The sequence below is a fragment of the Chironomus tepperi genome, unplaced genomic scaffold, assembly GCF_022539635.2.
Source record: "Chironomus tepperi strain 1889 unplaced genomic scaffold, CSIRO-AGI_Ctep_v1 contig_73, whole genome shotgun sequence".
NCBI lineage: Eukaryota > Metazoa > Arthropoda > Insecta > Diptera > Chironomidae > Chironomus > Chironomus tepperi.
Genome location: NW_027226195.1, coordinates 1,707,866 through 1,727,760, shown reverse-complemented (window position 1 = coordinate 1,727,760; position 19,895 = coordinate 1,707,866). Strand labels below are relative to the sequence as shown.

At 36.1% G+C, this 19,895-nt stretch overlaps 1 protein-coding gene across 1 annotated transcript; it reads right to left on the bottom strand.

Annotated features, from left to right (window-relative positions):
• Nucleotides 1-13,973: 13,973 nt before the first annotated feature.
• On the bottom strand, nt 13,974-15,252 carry LOC139100915 (pancreatic triacylglycerol lipase-like). The gene is made up of 3 exons (XM_070653687.1): nt 15,123-15,252; nt 14,807-15,023; nt 13,974-14,656 (listed from the first exon to the last, which is right to left on the bottom strand). The coding sequence occupies exons 1-3, from the start codon at nt 15,206-15,208 to the stop codon at nt 14,048-14,050; spliced, it is 912 nt and encodes a 303-aa protein (XP_070509788.1). The 5' UTR covers nt 15,209-15,252; the 3' UTR covers nt 13,974-14,047.
• Between the last annotated feature and the right edge of the window lie 4,643 nt (nt 15,253-19,895).

Sequence of the window (19,895 nt, the reverse complement as noted above, 5' to 3'; positions counted from 1 at the left end):
CCACATATTATGTGCAGTTTCAGCCTAGGCTAATCATAAATGTGTACCACGACACACAGCTTGCTCACCACTGTACTAATCCTTACAAAACTCATTAACATTCCAAATCACATTTCCTATTTCACGTTTCTCTTTTAATAATAATTTGAAAGGTACTTGTATGACAAAGGAAACCCTTTAAGCTATTTTTAAATTTGTGTCAATATTTAGATATCCTTGTTGATTGAGCAACGCTACTTATTGCTTTGAGATTTGTTATTGTTTTTAAATTCTTAATGCGTCGTTATTTTGACAATTAAAGGGAACGTTTGGAAATTATGTAACGCTTAAACGTGGAGAGCAATCTTTTGATTTTCGCGGCAAAACTTGGTCGTAAGCCTTGATCGAAAAAGCATAGCGCATTTGGTTCATGGTATTTCCAAGAATTTTTAGCGGTACTTGGACATCACACAGGTTGTCCATCATGAAAGATTTTGTTATAAAGCGTTACGGTAAAGAGTAGAGTCCAACTGAGACTCTAAAAAAATGCTATTTATTAAGTTACGTAATTTCCAAACTTTCTCCAATACGATTCAGTTCTATGTAAATATCAGAAGGCACATAGCGTAGTATAGGTGAAACATTCGGTGCTATTTCCTAGTGATGATTCTTGACTGTGGTAAAATCCAAAGTCACACTGAACGGAGCTTTATCTTTTCACGCTTTATTCCTGGATAATCTAAATTTAAGATTTAAATGTGTAATCCAGTGGTGAGCAACATTCTACTTTTCGTAGTGGGAAGCTTCAAACAAAATCGCACACGTCATGCGGTTTTTGGCATTTTCAAAGAAATTTGGCGGTAAACTACTGTCTTATGGCACACATATTGCTCGCCACTGATATAATCGCTTGAGATATGCATGACATGCATCTTGACACTCACAGGATGCCTCACTATTAAAAGAGTAATGTTTTTCATCTCAGAAAAGAATAAATACAGTGACTTTAGCAAGACTTTAGTATTCAGAATTGCCAGAAAATTTCCAAGAATAAAACCAGCTTCAGACATTCTTAATACGCAAAAATGAGCCTTCGTGTTCACTGTAGCTAGACATACGGTCGACCCCGGTCAACTAATAGCAGCTTGTTCAATCAGAAGAAATTAAAGCTTTGATGACTTTGATCCTCTCCAAAAATCAATAATTTGTTCATCCTTACATGATTTTATTGTAAGGCTATTCATATAGACTTGAATGAATCTTCTATGATGGCCTTAAAGCTACTCTAGTGGCAATAAAATTTCTTCTTAAAAATCTGAAACAAATAAATATTTTTTCTGACCCTTAAAAAATTATTTACAAATTTTATTTGATTCCAAAATAGAAACAAAAAGTTGTAAATAATCTGGTTATACTCCCAACTTCTGTCTAAGTATAAGTCTTAAATTATTACTTGTTGCTGAAAATAATCTCAAAATATTTACTAAAAAAGAGAAATAAATAAAATTAAAATATGATGAATGGTTTCCAAAACACATAAATATTTTGTCGGATCCTAGTAAGTAATTACACAAAAAAATAAAGTTTTTTTGCTGAAAGCATAAAGAAGTTTACACAAATATGAAATTTTCTTGGCAACAGCTCAAAAGTGCAATGTAATAAATTAGATGTTTCATTGAAATATGAAAGCTTGATGGCTGTGGTGAAGGCTGAGGCACTTTGTTACTATTTGATGTGAGTTTTTGTGTAGCAGAACTGGAAGTAGACTCAAATTTTATATGGAATCGAGTCGATTTTTTCATACAAAATTCCAGTCGACTTCTTCTTCTTACTAAATTGAATTCAGGATGATTGATATACTTAACTGACGATTCACGTCCGTTCTATCAATATTCTATTCGTAAGGTAATCTTGGAGTAGTTTGCAGTAGTTTGGAGCACTCATTCCTATTCTACCTGTTACACTTCAATATCCTGACCCGATGCATAATCCAAAGTTGCCCAAAGCTCCAATTCTAGTGGTGTGCAATCTGGATGCCAACCATTGATCTAAACTTCCGAAAAATTCAAATTTTGAAATGACTGGATTCTAACTGACGACCCTTACAGCAATTTTGAGACCTGAACCATGCATACAGAGATGGTTTAGTCGATTATTGCATGCCAAACTTCATTTGACTTCAAACTATGCCTCTGGTTATGCTTCCAACTATTTAAGCTGTAATATACATCTTCATACCCTAATAAATTGCCAGCTTTTCCTTAACATGACATTAAATTCTGATAACATAATCCATTAAATTTTAAAATATTTGCATCCTCAATTGACATAACCTGAAATTTTTATGTAAATTAATTAGCTAAATTCATAGTCTTATTTATTAAAATATCTTTATAACTTGAATTGAATAATTATAAGCTTCTGATTCAACTCGCAAAAATACTCAGAAGTTGACATCTTCAATATCAATTAAAATAGATTAAATTTTTTTCAATAGAACTGCTTATGTATCAAAATATGCATCCTGGAAGTTCATAGAGCAATTCTAATACTGTGGAAATGTTTTTCAAACAACACAAATCGGCAAATGTCATTTTTTGATGTAAAAATGAGCCGAAATCAGTCGTCATGTAGGCGACAGTGCAAACTTACCTTTTAGCTGGTTGACTCTTTGCTTTAGAGTCTACCCCGGAAAGCAGATGGTGTAGAAATGGACGTAATCTGATTCCAGATAAGCGTGACGCTAGTCCACAGACGAAATTCGATGAAATATAGCCTCAGGACAGAGTCAAGTCGGCTGGGGAGTTGAAAATGTTGTCGATTGGAATCGGTGACTGGTAAAAATAGGAATAGCATGATTAAAGGCGACATCTGAGGGAGGCCATGGATCACAGTTGATCTGTACGGCCATCGAAGTAAGTAAGCATGATTACAACCTGCTGGATTAACACCGGTGGATTCCAGGATTAACAATGACGATCGATGATGATCCAATGCAAAATAATACGCAAATAAGACTAGATTTTCGGTCATTTCTACGCCGTATGCCTTTCGAGTACTTTATATTGTATGCCCTCCAGGTACACTGTGCTGCTCGGGTTTGTTACATTACTAAATTCAATCTCAAGCTTTTAAATGCATTGAAATGTTTCACGAGAAAATTTTAATAGTACCTAAACGACGTGCTTTCCTCCACTTTGTTTTTTGGCAAACAAAAATGAACAACAATTTTCAATTTCCACAAAAAAGTTTTTCTTTATTTTTCATTTTACAGAATTGACACATTTCCGTTTGGTTTTCATACTTTCAGCACATTTTGCGTTAAAAATTTTGTAAATTAAAAAATAATATTTTTGTAAAATGTCGAATGAAATGAAAAGTTTGGCGATAATAGTAACAAGGTTGAAGTTTTTGATGAAAATAAATTGTTAATTAGTCGATTTTAGCATGTGCTGAGTATTTATTGGGTTCAATAACTTGTCATAGTGACTGAATTTAGATGTCAAGTCCAATTATTGTTATTTAAATTGTTTAAAGTTGGCTGTGTCATAAAAATGGATTGAAATGAACCTTCATGTAGCCATTACTTCACCCTTAACTCCTAAAATTCCAGGGGAGGGGAGGTTTGACCCTCAGACCCCTCGCGTAGCCATCAGAGCACACTCACGTCGTACTCCACCTTCTACCCCCAAATTCCACAAAAAGCAATAAGGAATTGAGAAATTTAGTCCAAAACAGTGGAAAGAGGAAGGTTGACCGTCAGACCCTTCCCCCTGCGTACCTGTCAGAGCACCCTAACGTCTTACTGTAAACTCGGTGTCCTAGCGACTTCATTCTACTGCTCATGTATGCTATAAAAGTTAAAGCATGGCGAATTGAAAAAGCATGTTCAAAAAATGGGAGAAGATAAGATGCTGACCACCCAGGACATCCTCCAGCGTACCCGTCATGCCACTCTCACGTCTCACTGTCAATGCTACACTCTGCTTCCCTCATTGCACCACTCGGGTATATTCTATAAAATTAAAAGCATACTATCATGAATCTACAAGTGCCTCAAGCTTATAAATCCGTTACGTTGATCAACACAGCACAACGGAAATGTTTTCCGCACGACTTTTAACGACATTAAGCCTTCAGCTGTTGAAAAAAAAATTTTTTTAATTTCAAAAAACTGAACATAAAAGTTTAATTTTAATATAGTTTTGTGCTGTAAACTATCTAAAGGAAGTTTGCTGTGTGTGTGCTTTTATGAGCAGCACAGATAATGCAAATCTGCAGCTTTAAAGTTTTGGTAAATGATATTAATGTGTGGATAAAGTTTTGTGTTAAATTTACTATTCATGAAGTAATTGATGCGGTTTAAATGATGTTCTTGGTCTGTCATTTGTTAAATGTCTATTTGCATTGAAAGTGTTGGAATGGAATTCCTAAAATGGTCTGTCAACGGTAGATCATTGGGAGTGCGGTAGGTAAAAACAATACATAGACTGTTTACCTTAAATATGCTACTTTGTCACATAGTCGATTAACCCCCGACGGCTCAGCAGTAGGAGGATTTGACCGGAATTCGTAGGACGTGGGTTCGAATCCCACTTGAGATCCGTTATTCGGAATTGTACTCTTTCTGGTAGATCAGTGGTGGACAACCTTTTATTTCTCGCGGTACGCCTTGATGGTTAGTAGCCTCGATCAAAATCCGCATATGGAATACGGTTCATGACATTTTCAGCTTCTTGCGTTCCACAGCATATATATTGCATTTGGGCAAATGGTAGCAAGTGATAGAACTGGTTTTTAGCGACATCTGAGTATGCCTATCTCGGGACAGTCCCGTCCCAGTCCCGAAAATCTTCCGAGACCAGAATTTCAAGAAAGCATACATCTTCTGGAGGTCACGGATCACAACTGATCTGTACGGTCAGCGAAGTAAGTAAGTGCTCCGCGACACACAGGTTGCCTTTTACTGAATTAGATTGACAGAAAGTATCGAAACGTGTGTTAATTTAACCCATTTTCCTTGAATTTAGGCTTCATTTTCGATTTCATTTGAAGTTTAAAATTGTATTTTTTGATTTTTAATTAAATTTTTAAATTTCTATTTAAATTTGCAATTTTTTAAGACTTGTGCAAAATCTCATTATAACTGATTCTCATCCGTTTAAGATGCGAATTGAAGCTTTTCCTGGAAATTTATAATTGGATTTTTTTCGTGCTTGTTAATGAAATTTTAGGAATGTCTTGGAATTGTGCAGTTGATAAATTTGAAGACCGATAGCTTTTTGGGTGATATTTACGACTGTAACTGATAATTAGCAAATTAATGTCCAGTTGATGACCAATTCTAACACTTTTTTATCCACTCGGACTAACTTCTTATACCATTTCCAGAACAAATATCCCAATATTCTTCCAAGATTCTATAGAAAAATATTAATAATAAATCGAATAAAATGCCAACTGAAGTTGATTCAAACAGAAATACAGTCCTCATCATTACGTAAATGTACATGAATTATGAAATTTATGGTAAACAGTCGTTGATGTAGCTGACAGCAGAAATGTTTTTTCAGACTTCTTTGTTTCAAAACAATGAAAACATAATAATTGTATTCCTTTAGGGGGAACGTTTGGATTGTATGGAGCGATAAAAATGGGTTTTTTAGATCCTCCTCCTCTTTCCACCCCTTATTTTGACGATCTGTGGTGAACTCATGAACCAAAATGTGCAATCCGTAACAAAAACGACAACGATTTCCTCCGCCCTAATATTTACGTAATTTCTGAACATACCCCAAGCCTTTAAGCGTTCATGACTATTTACAAATTTACAAACTTTTCAAAAACATACAGAATTTGCTATCAAAAGATATCAAACCACAGTTTTTCTACATTTTAATTCAGTATTTAAATTGACTGTGAAATTTTTATATTTTGAAAATTCTTAATTATTTACTATATGATATGTTCTCGATGTCTGGTCTTCTTGCAGCTTTACATATAAGATACTAATTCCAGAAACATTCCCAAGCTCCACATTGCGGTATTTTAGACCGTAAATTGATTATAAAGTTTTTTGTTTAGAATTATTTTCATTTCAAGACATATTTAATCGACTTTAGTACACTAAGGCCGTCTTCGACGTCTGTGTTCAGTTAAATATCCTTCAAATTAAACGTTATAACTAGTTGATGTTCAGTTGATGCCTGGTTCTAACGTATTTTTGATCCATTCGGGAAAGATATCTAAGATTTAAAGTTTTCAAAAGTTTGTCAGCTCAAACTTGACTACTTTGTCAAAATTCAAAAATGTCTCAAATTATAATTGTTATTAATGTACAATTTCAGGTTCACAGTCTCTAAAGCTGAGATTCAAGCCCAAAATTTAAGGACTATATTGACTGAACTTCGTGTTTGAATAATTTAAATCATTCACAAACTATTTTTAAGTTTGATTTCTAAATAACTCTTTGTCAAAATTCAATTAAATGCCTCTGATGAAGTGACCTTTGTAACTTGTAAAAGTAAAAATTTAAACGTTCCTACTAAGAAATAAATAACTCAATTAATGTCAATACAAATTGAAATCTTTATTCTTTGAAGATCAAAAACAAACTAAACATTTCTATTCAGAAGACCAACAACCCCAAGCTTGGGTTGTTGTATGGGCACTTGAACCAAGTGGACATATAAATGTTATAATAAGTTAATGTCCAGTTGATGACTATTTTTAACGATTTTCTGTCCACTCTGGAACTAAAACAAGGGGGAAAACAAGGGGAAATTTGAATTCAAAATATCCGTTAACACTTTTCTCTTGCTTACTTACTTCGCTGGCCGTACAGATCAATTGTGATTCATGGCCTACCTCAGAGGACGCTTAAAACTGGCTCTTTCGCATGGTCTATCTGCCAATTATCAATACCAAATGCAATGCTGTCTCTATCGACATTTTTCTCAGCAACCACAAATTACAAACCCTAACAGACAACGACCATGCTTTCATCTCACAGGAATACCACATTGGTACCTAAAGTCGGTCTCTTTGCCTGTTAGAAAAATGATGTCACCTTGCTATTTTAATTATCTTAGCAATTTCTAGAATAATATTCTCATTTCCTTTTAATCACCAAACAATAAAACATTCATAGCTATGCATAGCTATCTCCTTAATCCTAATCCTTTTAAATGAAATCCTTCAACCACAATATCCTTGCTAATTTGCACACAAAACTTTTTTGTCTAAACAAGCACAAAATTATTAATGGATTGTAAATTTCAAGCTGACATCTCTCCTTGTTTATGGAATACCATAGCAAATAATTCACAAAATCTTAACGACTAATTAAATCTGCCAAAAGCAAAAAATTTTGTAATTTACTATTTTGTCATTGTTTGAATTTAATTACACGGTAGGATGAAAATTTTATATTTTAATTGCATAAACTGTTCAAACATAAAATTTCCACCAGCAGTGCTGACATAATTTTTTTTGAATAATAAATGTCAGTTTTTCGTAATCATAAATAGAGTGTGGGGTTGGAAGTATTAAAAACTTTTTTTTCTATATACACGTTGGTTGCCGGCACATGCAACGTGATAACATGAGTTCCATTCGTCACATTTTTGCTCTGCTTAATACGAACGTAGTTTGCCCCATCCTTCATCTCAAATTGTTGCACAATATTTTATATTATTTTTAATAGGAAAAAATATTTGTGTGGCTTGCTTTTTACAAACAGACGCAAAAGAAGCTTCTTATTTTCTTCCATATAAAAACCACATTTTTTACGGTAAAAGTTCATACACGTGACTTTATCAGATTCGCTTTACGTAATACAATTGTAACTATCAATCTCTTAGCTCAGCAAATAATACGTTATTGAGTAGGTGTGGAAGTGATATGATCACTTTCAATGACTTGGAGTTGTGGTGAAGTTGAAATGTCAGATGAACTTAGATTCTGGAAAAAGAACTTCATGTAGAGACATGCATGATTTTGCATATAGTTGGCAGGTTGTGGTGTCTGAGATGAGTGTTGGCTGAGTGCAGTCTGGGATATCGAGATATATATAGGTGAATTTGTCAGAGCGAGAATAAGGGATTGTTAGGCAACAGATCGGGCACATAAGTCGTTCTTTTGTGAGTACATGGGCTCGATTCCTACTGAAGACTAAATTATCAATCATTAAATCCCGAGATTGAAAACACCAGTCCCAAATATTTGCCGCGCTTCGCTAGTATGCTAAGAACCGATTGCCGTGTGCGGTGTTGGTCGTTGCTTTCCACGAAAGTGTGTCTTGACACAAAATAGTTTGGACAACACTGGCATATAGAGTGTTGTTGAGCTATAAGACTTACTTTAGCTAAACAAAATGTTGGATTTGTGCTTTCGTCCAATACAACGATTAGAGCTTGTAACAAGCACTGGACATAAAAAGAAAGCTTAAGTGTTTTTGCAACTAGTTGCAACTCCTGATAGCTCAGTGGTAGGAGCATACGACCCAATATTATAAGACACGAGTTCAAGTCCTACTCGGGTTGAGGAAAAATGAACTTTTTCTGTCTAGAACCTTAGAAAAAGTAAGGTTTCGAACATAAGGTATTAGAGTCCACGCCCTACTCAACCGCCAACTTGACATCTTAAATAAGAATTATCTTAAAATAACACATCATTAATCAGCTTTAAAATGTCACTAGACATCAAAAGATCAAATTCCAATAAAAAATTACTCAACAAAATCCATTAAATATTCTCAAAAAATCATTTAAATCTCTTACTTCATTAGATCAAATCAATATATGATGAGTTTTATAAATATCAATAAAAATTTTTAATATAATCCACGTGTCATCCACATCAGTCATAATAACATTTTGAATCTTGATGTAGAATAAGCACACATGCATAAGGTGGTTTTATGGAATATAATTTATACTTTCAAATTATTATTTAAATTCTTCATTTCTAATATTTTTCTTACGTCCTTATTCTTGAATTTTGATGAATAATATCTGTTGAATTTTGTGCAGGAGTTGAAAAGCCTTTTTTAGTATTTGTTCAATTTTCCTTGATATTTATTCTAGTCTACTTTAATAATTAAATTGTAAAATATGCTTGAAGGAATATGCTTGAAGGAATATTCCAGACAATAGGATATAATATTGTCAATGGATGTGTGTGTGTGTTGCCATGGGAGTATTCAGGAAAAAGAGTAGGGGGAGTCAACAGACTTTTCTTCTATTGAACAAAATTCTTCAATTTGTGGTAGTATTTTCCGAGTGTGCTCCGGATGTGCCCCAAGTGTTCCTTGAGTGTGACCCGAATGTTCTCTGGGTGTGCTCCAGGTAATACTTGAGTGTGCTCCGAGTGTACCTTCGGGTCTGCTCCGAGTGTACTACGGGTCTGCCTAAAGTGTACTTCGGGTCTGCCTAAAGTGTACCTCGGGTCTGCTCCGAGATTACTTCGGGTCTGGCCCGAGTGTACTTCGGGTCTGGCCCGAGTGAGCCTCGGGTCTGCTCCGAGTGTACCTTCGGGTCTGCTCCGAGTGTACTACGGGTCTGGCCCGAGTGTACTTCGGGTCTGCTCCGAGTGTACTTCGGGTCTGCTTCGAGTGTACTTCGGGTCTGCTCCGAGTGTACTTCGGGTCTGCTCCGAGTGTACTTCGGGTCTGGCCCGAGTGTACTTCGGGTCTGGCCCGAGTGTACTTCGGGTCTGGCCCGAGTGTACTTCGGGTCTGGCCCGAGTGTACTTCGGGTCTGGCCCGAGTGTACTTCGGGTCTGGCCCGAGTGAGCCTCGTATCTGCTCCGAGTGTACTTCTGATGTGCCTTAAGGTATGTCTTAAGTGAGCCTTGGGTATCCCTTTTGTGTGCATCGGGTGTGTCTCAGCTAAGCCTCGGATATACCTCCTAAATACGTCTCTACGCAGTACTCATGAATTTTCTTCTAATTTTCTTCCTTTTAATTTGAAATAATATTGAACAATTTGATCAAATCTATATCATCCTTAAGGCACTTTTGTAATTAACCTCAAAAAAATAAGTAATTTGTAAAAGTTTCTATAAAAATTCTTCAACTATATCTCATCTAAACTTATTAATGTGAAACATTTCCTGCTCGTGTAGTCTTCCCATCAATTCCATGTAGTTTCTAGAATAAAATCAACAGTACAACAAAAATGCTGAGTGGACAAGACACATTTCATTGTTTAATTCAAAAGCTCTCGAATAAAGTCAATGGATACTCAACGGAATCATGATGCTTCATAATAAAAGAAGTATAAAATAAAAATGGAGAGAAAAAAAGCTTTCAAAAAGGTCGATACTTTTTGTTGAACAAGGCACTTCCTTGCAATATTATCTGGCATTATTATGCGTGTATTTACTATGTTCTTGTGGAAAGGACATGAAAAAAAAAGAAATTTTACCACTTAAGATGTGGATGAGTAGATTGACTGTGATTTTCTGATGATTATGATGATGTATATTGAAAAGCTGATTGTAAATATGATAAAAAAGTTGTTATTAAAATTTGAGCATCTTGTAACGGACCGTACTTGAAGGAATTAAGCAAACAAAAGGAAGGAATCAAGGGATGGGATTTGCTTGGTTGTTTGGAAATATGATTTAGGGTAAAATGATTGATCAGCAAAGCTGTCTATTTAGAACCCCTTTCCCATTATCCACGCGCTTTGGAATAAAATCAAGCGCTCAGTAACAAAATTGGCAGAAGTTATCAAAAGATAGAGTTATCTACAGAAGTTCTTTAAACGCGGAAATTGACCCCCGTGCGCCCCAGCCAAGGAAGTAAGTAAGTGACAAAATTGTAGTCCAAACCCTACCATTCTAAATATTGTGCAAATACCTGACATAGCCAATACACTTTATTAGATTAACTGAATGAGGCTTTAAATCTCAAGCAATTTTGTTCAATTCTTATTGCATCACGACAAACCTTGGTGGTAAGACACAGTGGAAACCACAAAAGGAATGCAATTTATGGCTTATCTAACATAAATCGGCAACAAAATAGTGTAACTTGGGACACCTTTGAGCTTCCATACACAGTTCGGACAACACTGCTATAGTTTGAATCATTGATGTGTAATACTATCTCTAAGAATGTCAATTTATTAATATGCTAATCAAGTACTGATTTCTGCGATAAAATTGCACCAAAGTCGTTCGATAAGATCAATTACTCTTGTATATTTGGTTTTGCAACCTAAGATTTGTGAGTCGAATTTGTTCAGTGGCGTAGTGGTTTAGTTCTTTGAAACTTAATTATTAAACAACCGACCCAGCGATCATGGGTTCGAAACTCGACATAGAATATTTATCACATGTCCTTTTTCGAATCAAATGTCCAAAAAATGCGGCTTACCGCCTTCGTTTGTAGCGTCCTACAAGCAAATAAAGGTTATCACATTATACAATCGTCGCCTGCTATTGCAGTTAGAAGAACAAACCCACAAAACTTCTTAGAAGAGTGGAAAGACATATTTATCAGCCTAAGACTTAGTAAATAAATCACATTGAGATAGTCATGTGTCACATGGAAATCCAATCTATTTAAAGTGTAGGAAGTAATTTGTGACCAACTTAAAAACATTTCCTTAACTTAGAGCGGCCATCTGCTTTTTTTTGCCAGGACGCTGCTGTACTTTTCTACCAACATAAGACTTAAAATACTCCAAAAGAGTCTCAAAAGTGCCAAACTTAGAAGTGTCCAGATTTTTTGCGAAAATCCTCTGGACACCCTAACTTAACTCCTAGACATCTGATTCCATTTTATAGATCCTTATTCAAAACTAAAACCTCATTTAAAATGTGTCCTGCAGAATCCATAAGAAACAATATTATAATTAACCTAACCTTGACTCACATTCAATTCAACAAAAGGAAACACAAGGCACGCAATAAAGAAAATTTTCCTCCTTATCAAGCCAACCATTACCATTATTATCATTGTTATCCTTTTTCTTCATATTTTACCTACCATCTTTTAGTGCTTCGAAAATTTTATTCATGTACTCGAATATTCATATACCTAAGAATAATAATAGCAATGAATATCAAAATGGACAAGAGTTTCTCATTCTTTTATAATCATTCCATATTCTCTCGACTGTAACTAACAGCAGCAACAATTTTTTTTTTGGATGATTATTCTTCATGTTTTTGTTGGAGTCTCCTTTTTTTGTGAAATGTGGAATTTGTAAGAAAAATAACATTTATGTTGACTTTTTTCTATGCTGACTACTGCAGGCGATAATGAATTCCGATTTTCAATGTTAATGAAAATTCATTCTTTTTTTTAAAAAAACGTGCATCGTTGGAAGTTTTACGCTATGAGATTGAGAATGTGAATGTGCACTTGAAAATTTAAATTAAATTTTTATCTTCAACACTTTTGGATTGTGTGTCTTGAAGTTGTGTAAAAATGTTAAAGCTATCTTTGAAATGGTTCCAGATGGCTCAATAGTGTGACATTGAACTTTTGTGGCATAAAGTCTTGGGTTCGATTCCCCGAAGCAGTTTCTTCTCACTCTCCTCTCTCTCCTCTCTCTCCTCTCTCTTTCTCTCCTCTCTCTTTCTCTCCTCTCTCTCCTCTCTCTCTCTCTCTCTCTCTCTCTCTCTCTCTCTCTCTCTCTCTCTCTCTCTCTCTCTCTCTCTCTCTCTCTCTCCCTCTCCCTCTCTCTCTCTCTCTCTCTCTCTCTCTCTCTCCCATCTCTCTCCTCTCTCTCCTCTCTCTCTTCTCTTATGCGCACGATGCTGTGTCATTCGGTAAAGGCAATGAATTACTCATGATCTGTTCACAGACAATCCCTGCCTTAAAATACAGACCAGGCTACTTAGCTACCCACCTTATATTGTCCTCCTGCACCGGCAATGTACTGCTCCAAGATGCATCCCCACCATGTGTATATCAAACAACATCATTTTCATCTGAAAAGCTAGGCACTTAATGCAATATAATTTATCTTAAGGTACATCAGGAAGAGATTCTCATTGCATGACTAAGATGTCAGTAAAAGACAATATAAAAAAAACATTATGTGCAAATATCAAGAATATTCTGCAATCATTTCTTCCCTAATAGAGTAAATATTTGTACAAAGTCAACAAGCTTTTAAATTTCCTTCTCAGTAGCTTTCAACCACTAATCTCAGATGTTTACGTTCAACATATTGTTTTCTATGCTCTATTAACTTTTGAAATATCACTAACTTGCATGAACTTTCAAGGTATAATGCATATTAAGGGTTCTCGAGACTGAGACTATGACTTCCGAGATTTGAAAGAATTCCTTCGGTGTCTCATTGTCACTGTGTATCTGTGTCTCTGTGTCTCAGTGTTCCAGTGTCTCAGTATCTTAGTGTATCAGTGTATCAGTGTATCAGTGTCTCAATGTCTCAGTGTCTCAGAGTCTTAGTGTATCAGTGTCTCAGTGTCTCAATGTCTCAGTGTCTTAGCGTCTCTGTGTCTTTTTTTGTGTCTCTGTGTCTCTGTGTCTCTGTGTCTCAGTGTCTCAGTGTCTTAGTGTATCAGAGTCTCAATGTCTCAGTGTCTTAGCGTCTCTATGTCTCTTTTGTTACGTCTCTGTGTCTCTGTGTCTCTGTGTCTCTGTGTCTCTGTGTCTCTGTGTCTCTGTGTCTCTGTGTCTCAGTGTCTCTATGTCTTTGTGTCTGATTGCCTCAGTGTCTCTGTTTCAATCTCAGTCTTAGTCTTAGTCTCAGTCTCGGTCCTCGGTCTTCGGGAAACCCTATAACACACTACTTACATGATGCATATCCATGACTAATTCAAGTATCTCATGGACAGTAAAACTTCAAATTGCAATCATGAGCGACCACACAAAATGCATATCTAAAGTGCCGACAATTTGCTATATTCGTATTGCCATTCATCAGAATGTTATCGCAAGGTAAGGGATTTTCCAATTATAAATAGTCTTGATACCAAAAATAGTCATTAAGCACATTTTCATGAAATTTTAGATTAGATAAGTTTGTGAAATATTTTTTTTATTTTGATCCAGAGCGAAAAATTCATTTGCAGAAGTAGTTTAAGGTGTTGCTTGATTTCTTGAGAATGGTGGCTGATTGTTAGTCCTCAACATGTATGAGCCTCTCAAGTTTGTTGCTGAATTCGACCGTCCCATATTAGCAATCGTATTACTATTACACAATCCCGATATAAATGCTGACCATGAATCACAATACAATGATGGGAAAATTGGACTTATGGAACGTACAGACTCAGCCCAATATGTCATTGCCATCTCATAATTACATTGTGCCCTTGCACCAGGCAACGTTTGTGTACACATCGGTTGATTAGTTCCGCCATTAACAAAGAAATGAACATGACCGCGTGAATCATGATCGCCAAGTGACGTTCCATCTGTATGAATTGTTTCGACCCATTGTGCATCAGCAGGGGATAATCGACCGATTTGAATGACACTAATTGCTCCCATACTCTGTGGATCTAATCCTGTCAATCGACCAACGACATGACGTCGGTTTGAATTGTCTTGGACGGTTCTTGATGTTCGGGCGAGAATTTGTGCTCCAAGTCCACCGCCGATGAGGTTGATGAGTGCTGAGTTGTAGCCGAATTCACAGAAGTTGATTAGAGATTGGGCAATTGCTGAGGCAAGGGTGATGGCGTTCTGGGGATGGAATTTGTATTAATTTTGATGATTTTTGATTGATTGCACACTCTTGACCTAGATGCCAAGCACATCTAGATCACATTTCAGTCTGACCCACATTGCTCAACAAACTGGAATCATTAGATCAATTTTCAATCAAATACTTACTCCAGTAGACACAACATTATTATCCTGATACCAGATAACAATAAAATTAGCACGTTGCATTGATGCATAGGATGTAACAATGTCATGAACTTGTGGTGTAACTAAACTTTCGCCATTGCTATAGTGATAAAATACAGTTTCTCTCGTACGAACAAAGTTTGGATGGCTAAGAACTTGTGGAAGTGTATTCGTATTGTATTCAAGGAAGGATATCCCACTGTAAAATTTACAATTTTTTCATTTAATCTTAAAACTTTTTTTTGAACTTTAAATTTAATTTTTCACTTTTTTATTTTGGTGCTCTTGAACTACTTACTCGGTGTAGTAACGGAATATGATACGTGAATCACAATTTGCAACAGCAATAAGAGCTGAAATAAAGACTAAAAACTTTAACAACATCTTGAGTCAAAAATTGCACAAAAAATGGTTCGAGAAATTTATCAAGTTCTTTATTTTATATATTTTTACTTTTATCGTATGATTATTACATTAATTCAATCGCTTTGATAAGAAAGTAAGTCCATTAAAGTCATGCTGATTAGATAGAATGTGTGAGAAAAAAAAAAATGAGAAATATCATTGAGGTGAACTTCATGCAAGTGTTGAATGTAAAAAAAGAATGTGAAGCGTGAAATTGCAAAAGGAACTAGAAGGGTTATTGTTGGAAGCTGGGGCGGGGACCATTACATACTTAGGGAATATTAGAAAATTCCGTAACGGGGAAACTGGCTTTTTCAGATTCCATTTTTACCACCGTAACGTTTTGTAACAAAATCATGATCCAAAATTTTAGAACTGCAATAAAATTGTATAACCAACCCAGTTCCGACTCCTTGGACCTTAAAGGTTACATAATTTTCGAACGTCCCATTACTTCGCTGTTGATACAGATCATTTGTGACCTTTTGAACTCCCAAAGATGATGTCTGAAATTGCCTCTATTGCTGGCTTCTACTTCCCAATTTCCGATTCGAATGGCGATGCAATAAGTCCGTTCACTTATTGAGTAACGCAAAAAATCCACTCTTGAAACTATTCCCACCCTCTCCATAACAAAATCTCAACCTTCACCCCCTAAAAGCGTTACGATATAAATTAACAACGGCTATCTCGATCGACAGCTTGTTTTTGCATGTTTTTCGAACATTCTCGTTCTTTGGCCGCCTATACAATCTCTGGCCGTCCAAAAAGTGAGAAGGCGCGAAACTCTATCCAATTCAAAACCTTCTGCCAGGCAATATTCTAATTTTAATAAATTTGAATTTTAAATCGAATTCTAAAATAAATAATGACTTAAGAAAATTCTATCCAATGGTTTATTATGACATTAAGAATGTTGATTTTTAATTATAAGGTTATCTATAAAATCAGATAAAATGTTATTTTGATTTTTACTTTTTAAAGGGCATGTACGATAGATTGGCAACTGAAATACTTTAAATGTTAATTCTTCTATCAAAATTTGGTACAAAAATAATCAAACATTTGATCACATCGACTTGACCTTTTCTAATGTTTTAATTTGTAATCCTTTTTGGAATCTGTAAATAAATAGGTTAAAACTCAATTGAGCTATTAATTTTAAAATGTTCATTTAGACTAAGAAGAGTATTTAGACTAATTAAGTGACATGAACTTAAAAAAGCATTGGAATTTGAAAGACAAATTGAAAACTGTAAAATCCTAACTGAACAACCCTAATTAGGTAGTTAATGTGAAGATCATTTGCTAAAAATCACGTACAAATGGATATGCAATATTGTCCAAATATTGTTGTCGGGCTCGAAAATTTATCGGAACTGGAATTTCGAGAAAGCATACAAATGGGATACATACCTTAAGAGCAGCTGCGACTTGCTGCATTAATCTATCAAAAAATTCTCAATTCAATGATTATTGTTCGAAACTTTACAATTTTGAAGGTTCTAGAGAAAATTCTACGTTTCCTCCTCAACAAAGCTCGAGTGGGACTCGAACCCACGCAATACCATTTCCGGTCGCATACCCCTACCACTGAGCTACCGACGATTGTTCGAATATGTGGGTCAATTCCAACATATTTGCATTAAATCAATAACAATTTAAATTACCCGGAAGGAAAATATATTTCCAATACATTCACACTTAATTCATCCATAATATCCTGCAAAAAGAAAACAATAAATGTCTCAAAATATCACAAGTCACAAAAGTTGTGACGACATCATTTTAAATATAAACATCTAAACATCCGTCTTTTTATGCTCCATTCATCTATTGTGATTCGTTCCTTTCAATTGATTTAAGAACAATAATTGGCCTCTGTCGCATATACGTGGGATTTGAGTAACAATTGAGTTTTTATGTACTTCAATTCACAACATGAAGATGGATTTTGGCCACATCAAATTAACAGTACTTAAAGTTTATTAAAGAAAAAGTAGAAAATAGACCAATTTGAATAAGAATACGAGAAGTATGTCCATTATCCGCTTAAAATTGGATATTTTTTCTCTTTCTTTAACCACCACCCACGAGCTCTTGTTACTAGAAGACATTGAGAAAAAATTGTTGCAAACTTTCTTTGATGCTGGTGCATTGAAGCGTATTTTGCATCCGTAGAATGCTTCTTATCTTGATCTTGATTAACCTTTTGTTGCTGTATTTGAATGTCAATTGTAATTGATGGTCTAACCGATCTGGCATGGCTCTGGCATGGCTCTGGCATGGCTCTGGCATGGCTCTGGCATGGCTCTGGCATGGCTCTGGCATGGCTCTGGCATGGCTCTGGCATGGCTCTGGCATGGCTCTGGCATGGCTCTGGCATGGCTCTGGCATGGCTCTGGCATGGCTCTGGCATGGCTCTGGCATGGCTCTGGCATGGCTCTGGCATGGCTCTGGCATGGCTCTGGCATGGCTCTGGCATGACTCTGGCATGGCTCTGGCATGGCTCTGGCATGGCTCTGGCATGGCTCTGGCATGGCTCTGGCATGGCTCTGGCATGGATCTGGCATGGCTCTGGCATGGCTCTGGCATGGCTCTGGCATGGCACTGGCATGGCTCTGGCATGGCTCTGGTTGGCTCTGGCATGGCTCTGGCATGGCTCTGGCAAAGCTCTGGCATGGCTCTGGCATGGCTCTGGCATGGCTCTGGCATGAATGGCTCTGGCATGACTCTGGAATGGCTCTGGCAAAGCTCTGGCATGGCTCTGGCATGGCTCTGGCATGGCTCTGGCATGGATCTGGCATGGCTCTGGCATGGCTCTGGCATGGCTCTGGCATGGCACTGGCATGGCTCTGGCATGGCTCTGGTTGGCTCTGGCATGGCTCTGGCATGGCTCTGGCATTGCTTTGGCATGATATTGCAAAAGAAGATACTAAATGGCCATAATGACCACAATAAAGCCTCTTTAGGTCATAACATCAACAAACTACGCTAAATATACAACAGAACAAGAAGCATCCACATCTATATGTAAATGACACACGAAAAGAAGTTTACCAACTTGAAGCTAAATCCATTGTATTAAATACATATTCAATGGGATGTAAAAGAATATGGTTCAAGGATATTTCGTTGATTTGCATAGAAAAAGCAGTTGGAATTAATATCAAGAGCATCATCAAAGTGAATATGTGTATGCTGATGCAACAGGATGCTCATGCTCTTACGATTGAAAATTCCTTTACGATTAAATCCGTTCAATGTATTGTTACAGTACAAATCCGTTTCCTAGATATTTGTAATCCTTTCATGTGCGCTTTTGTGTATCGCTCGAAATCTGATGAAAATTCTTCTCGTTCAAAAGAGAGTTTTCGAGGAATCGAAGAATATAAAGATATTGAGGAATTAAAATGATTCCGAGAAGTCGACATTTAATGTTAAGTTTCAGTTGGAAGCGTTCATTGATTACGTTGTAGAATAGCTAGGATTCATCCAAAATTACAGGCCTTCAACCTTAGGACTGGCGAGGACTAATAATTCTAAGATCTCGGGTAAGATTATCCAAGTGCAGAAGTAGGAAGAGTAACCTGAGGCTGGGGTAGAGGTTACCCTAGAACTGCGATATGAAGGTTATCCTAGAGCAGATGTAAGGTTACCTTAGGTCTCGAGTAGAAGAGGTTATCTTAAAACTCGGATAGGAGGCTTACGATAAGACTTGGAAAGGAGGCGTTACCGTAGAGATCGGGTAAAGAGCTACAACTCTAGGGCTGTTGTAGAAGGATTACCTCTGAAAATACTGTAGGAAGGTTGTCCTAGAGCTGAAGCAGGAGGATTACCATAGGGCTCAGTCAGGAGTATTACCTTAGGCCTGGAGTAGGAGGTTGCCCTAGGATAGTACTTATCTATCCAAGTAAGGTATCAATAATAAGTTAAGAAAACGGATCCAAAAATGCGGTTCTTGGCATTCTTCTTCTTCTTCCACCCCCTCCCAAAACGTAATACATGAACAGTCCCTAAGTTAGCTCAACATATGTATTTTAAGACTTCAAATATTCTTCATTCCTTCACGTTTGATTTTAAAGAATTTTCGAAGATCAAAAATAAATTTAATTTTTTTTATAAAAATATCTCACTTAAACCTTCATGATTGTTGATGCTGAAATCTTGACACACATTGTACGACTTCCTAGAATTAAATTTATTTTGAGTATTTCATTTCCTAATAATAAATTTATAATCTTCTTTTAAGGTGGGAGTTCAAAATTAATTCTTTGAAAAAAATGGAAAGTATGGCTTCAATGTTTTATTATTGGCATTTTGCGTGTGGCAGCTTCTTTGCTATAATTCCCTTAGTTGTGAACAATTTTTTTTTATTGAATTGAAGATTTTTCATTATAATTTTAGTATCGAGTTGAAATTATTTTTTGAATATTTGAATCTTGGAAGTAGATTGATGTTGAGTTCTATTTAATTATAAGGCCCAGAATATGTTCATAATGTCGTCATTCTTACTTGATAGAATTGAGAGAACGCTTCAAATTCAAGCTCTCTACGATGTCTGATTAATGAGTATTTGAGCCTTAACAAGTTAGCTAGTCAGTCAGTCAGTCAGTCAACCAGCCATCCAGCCATTCAGTCAATCAATCAGTCAGTCAATCAGCCA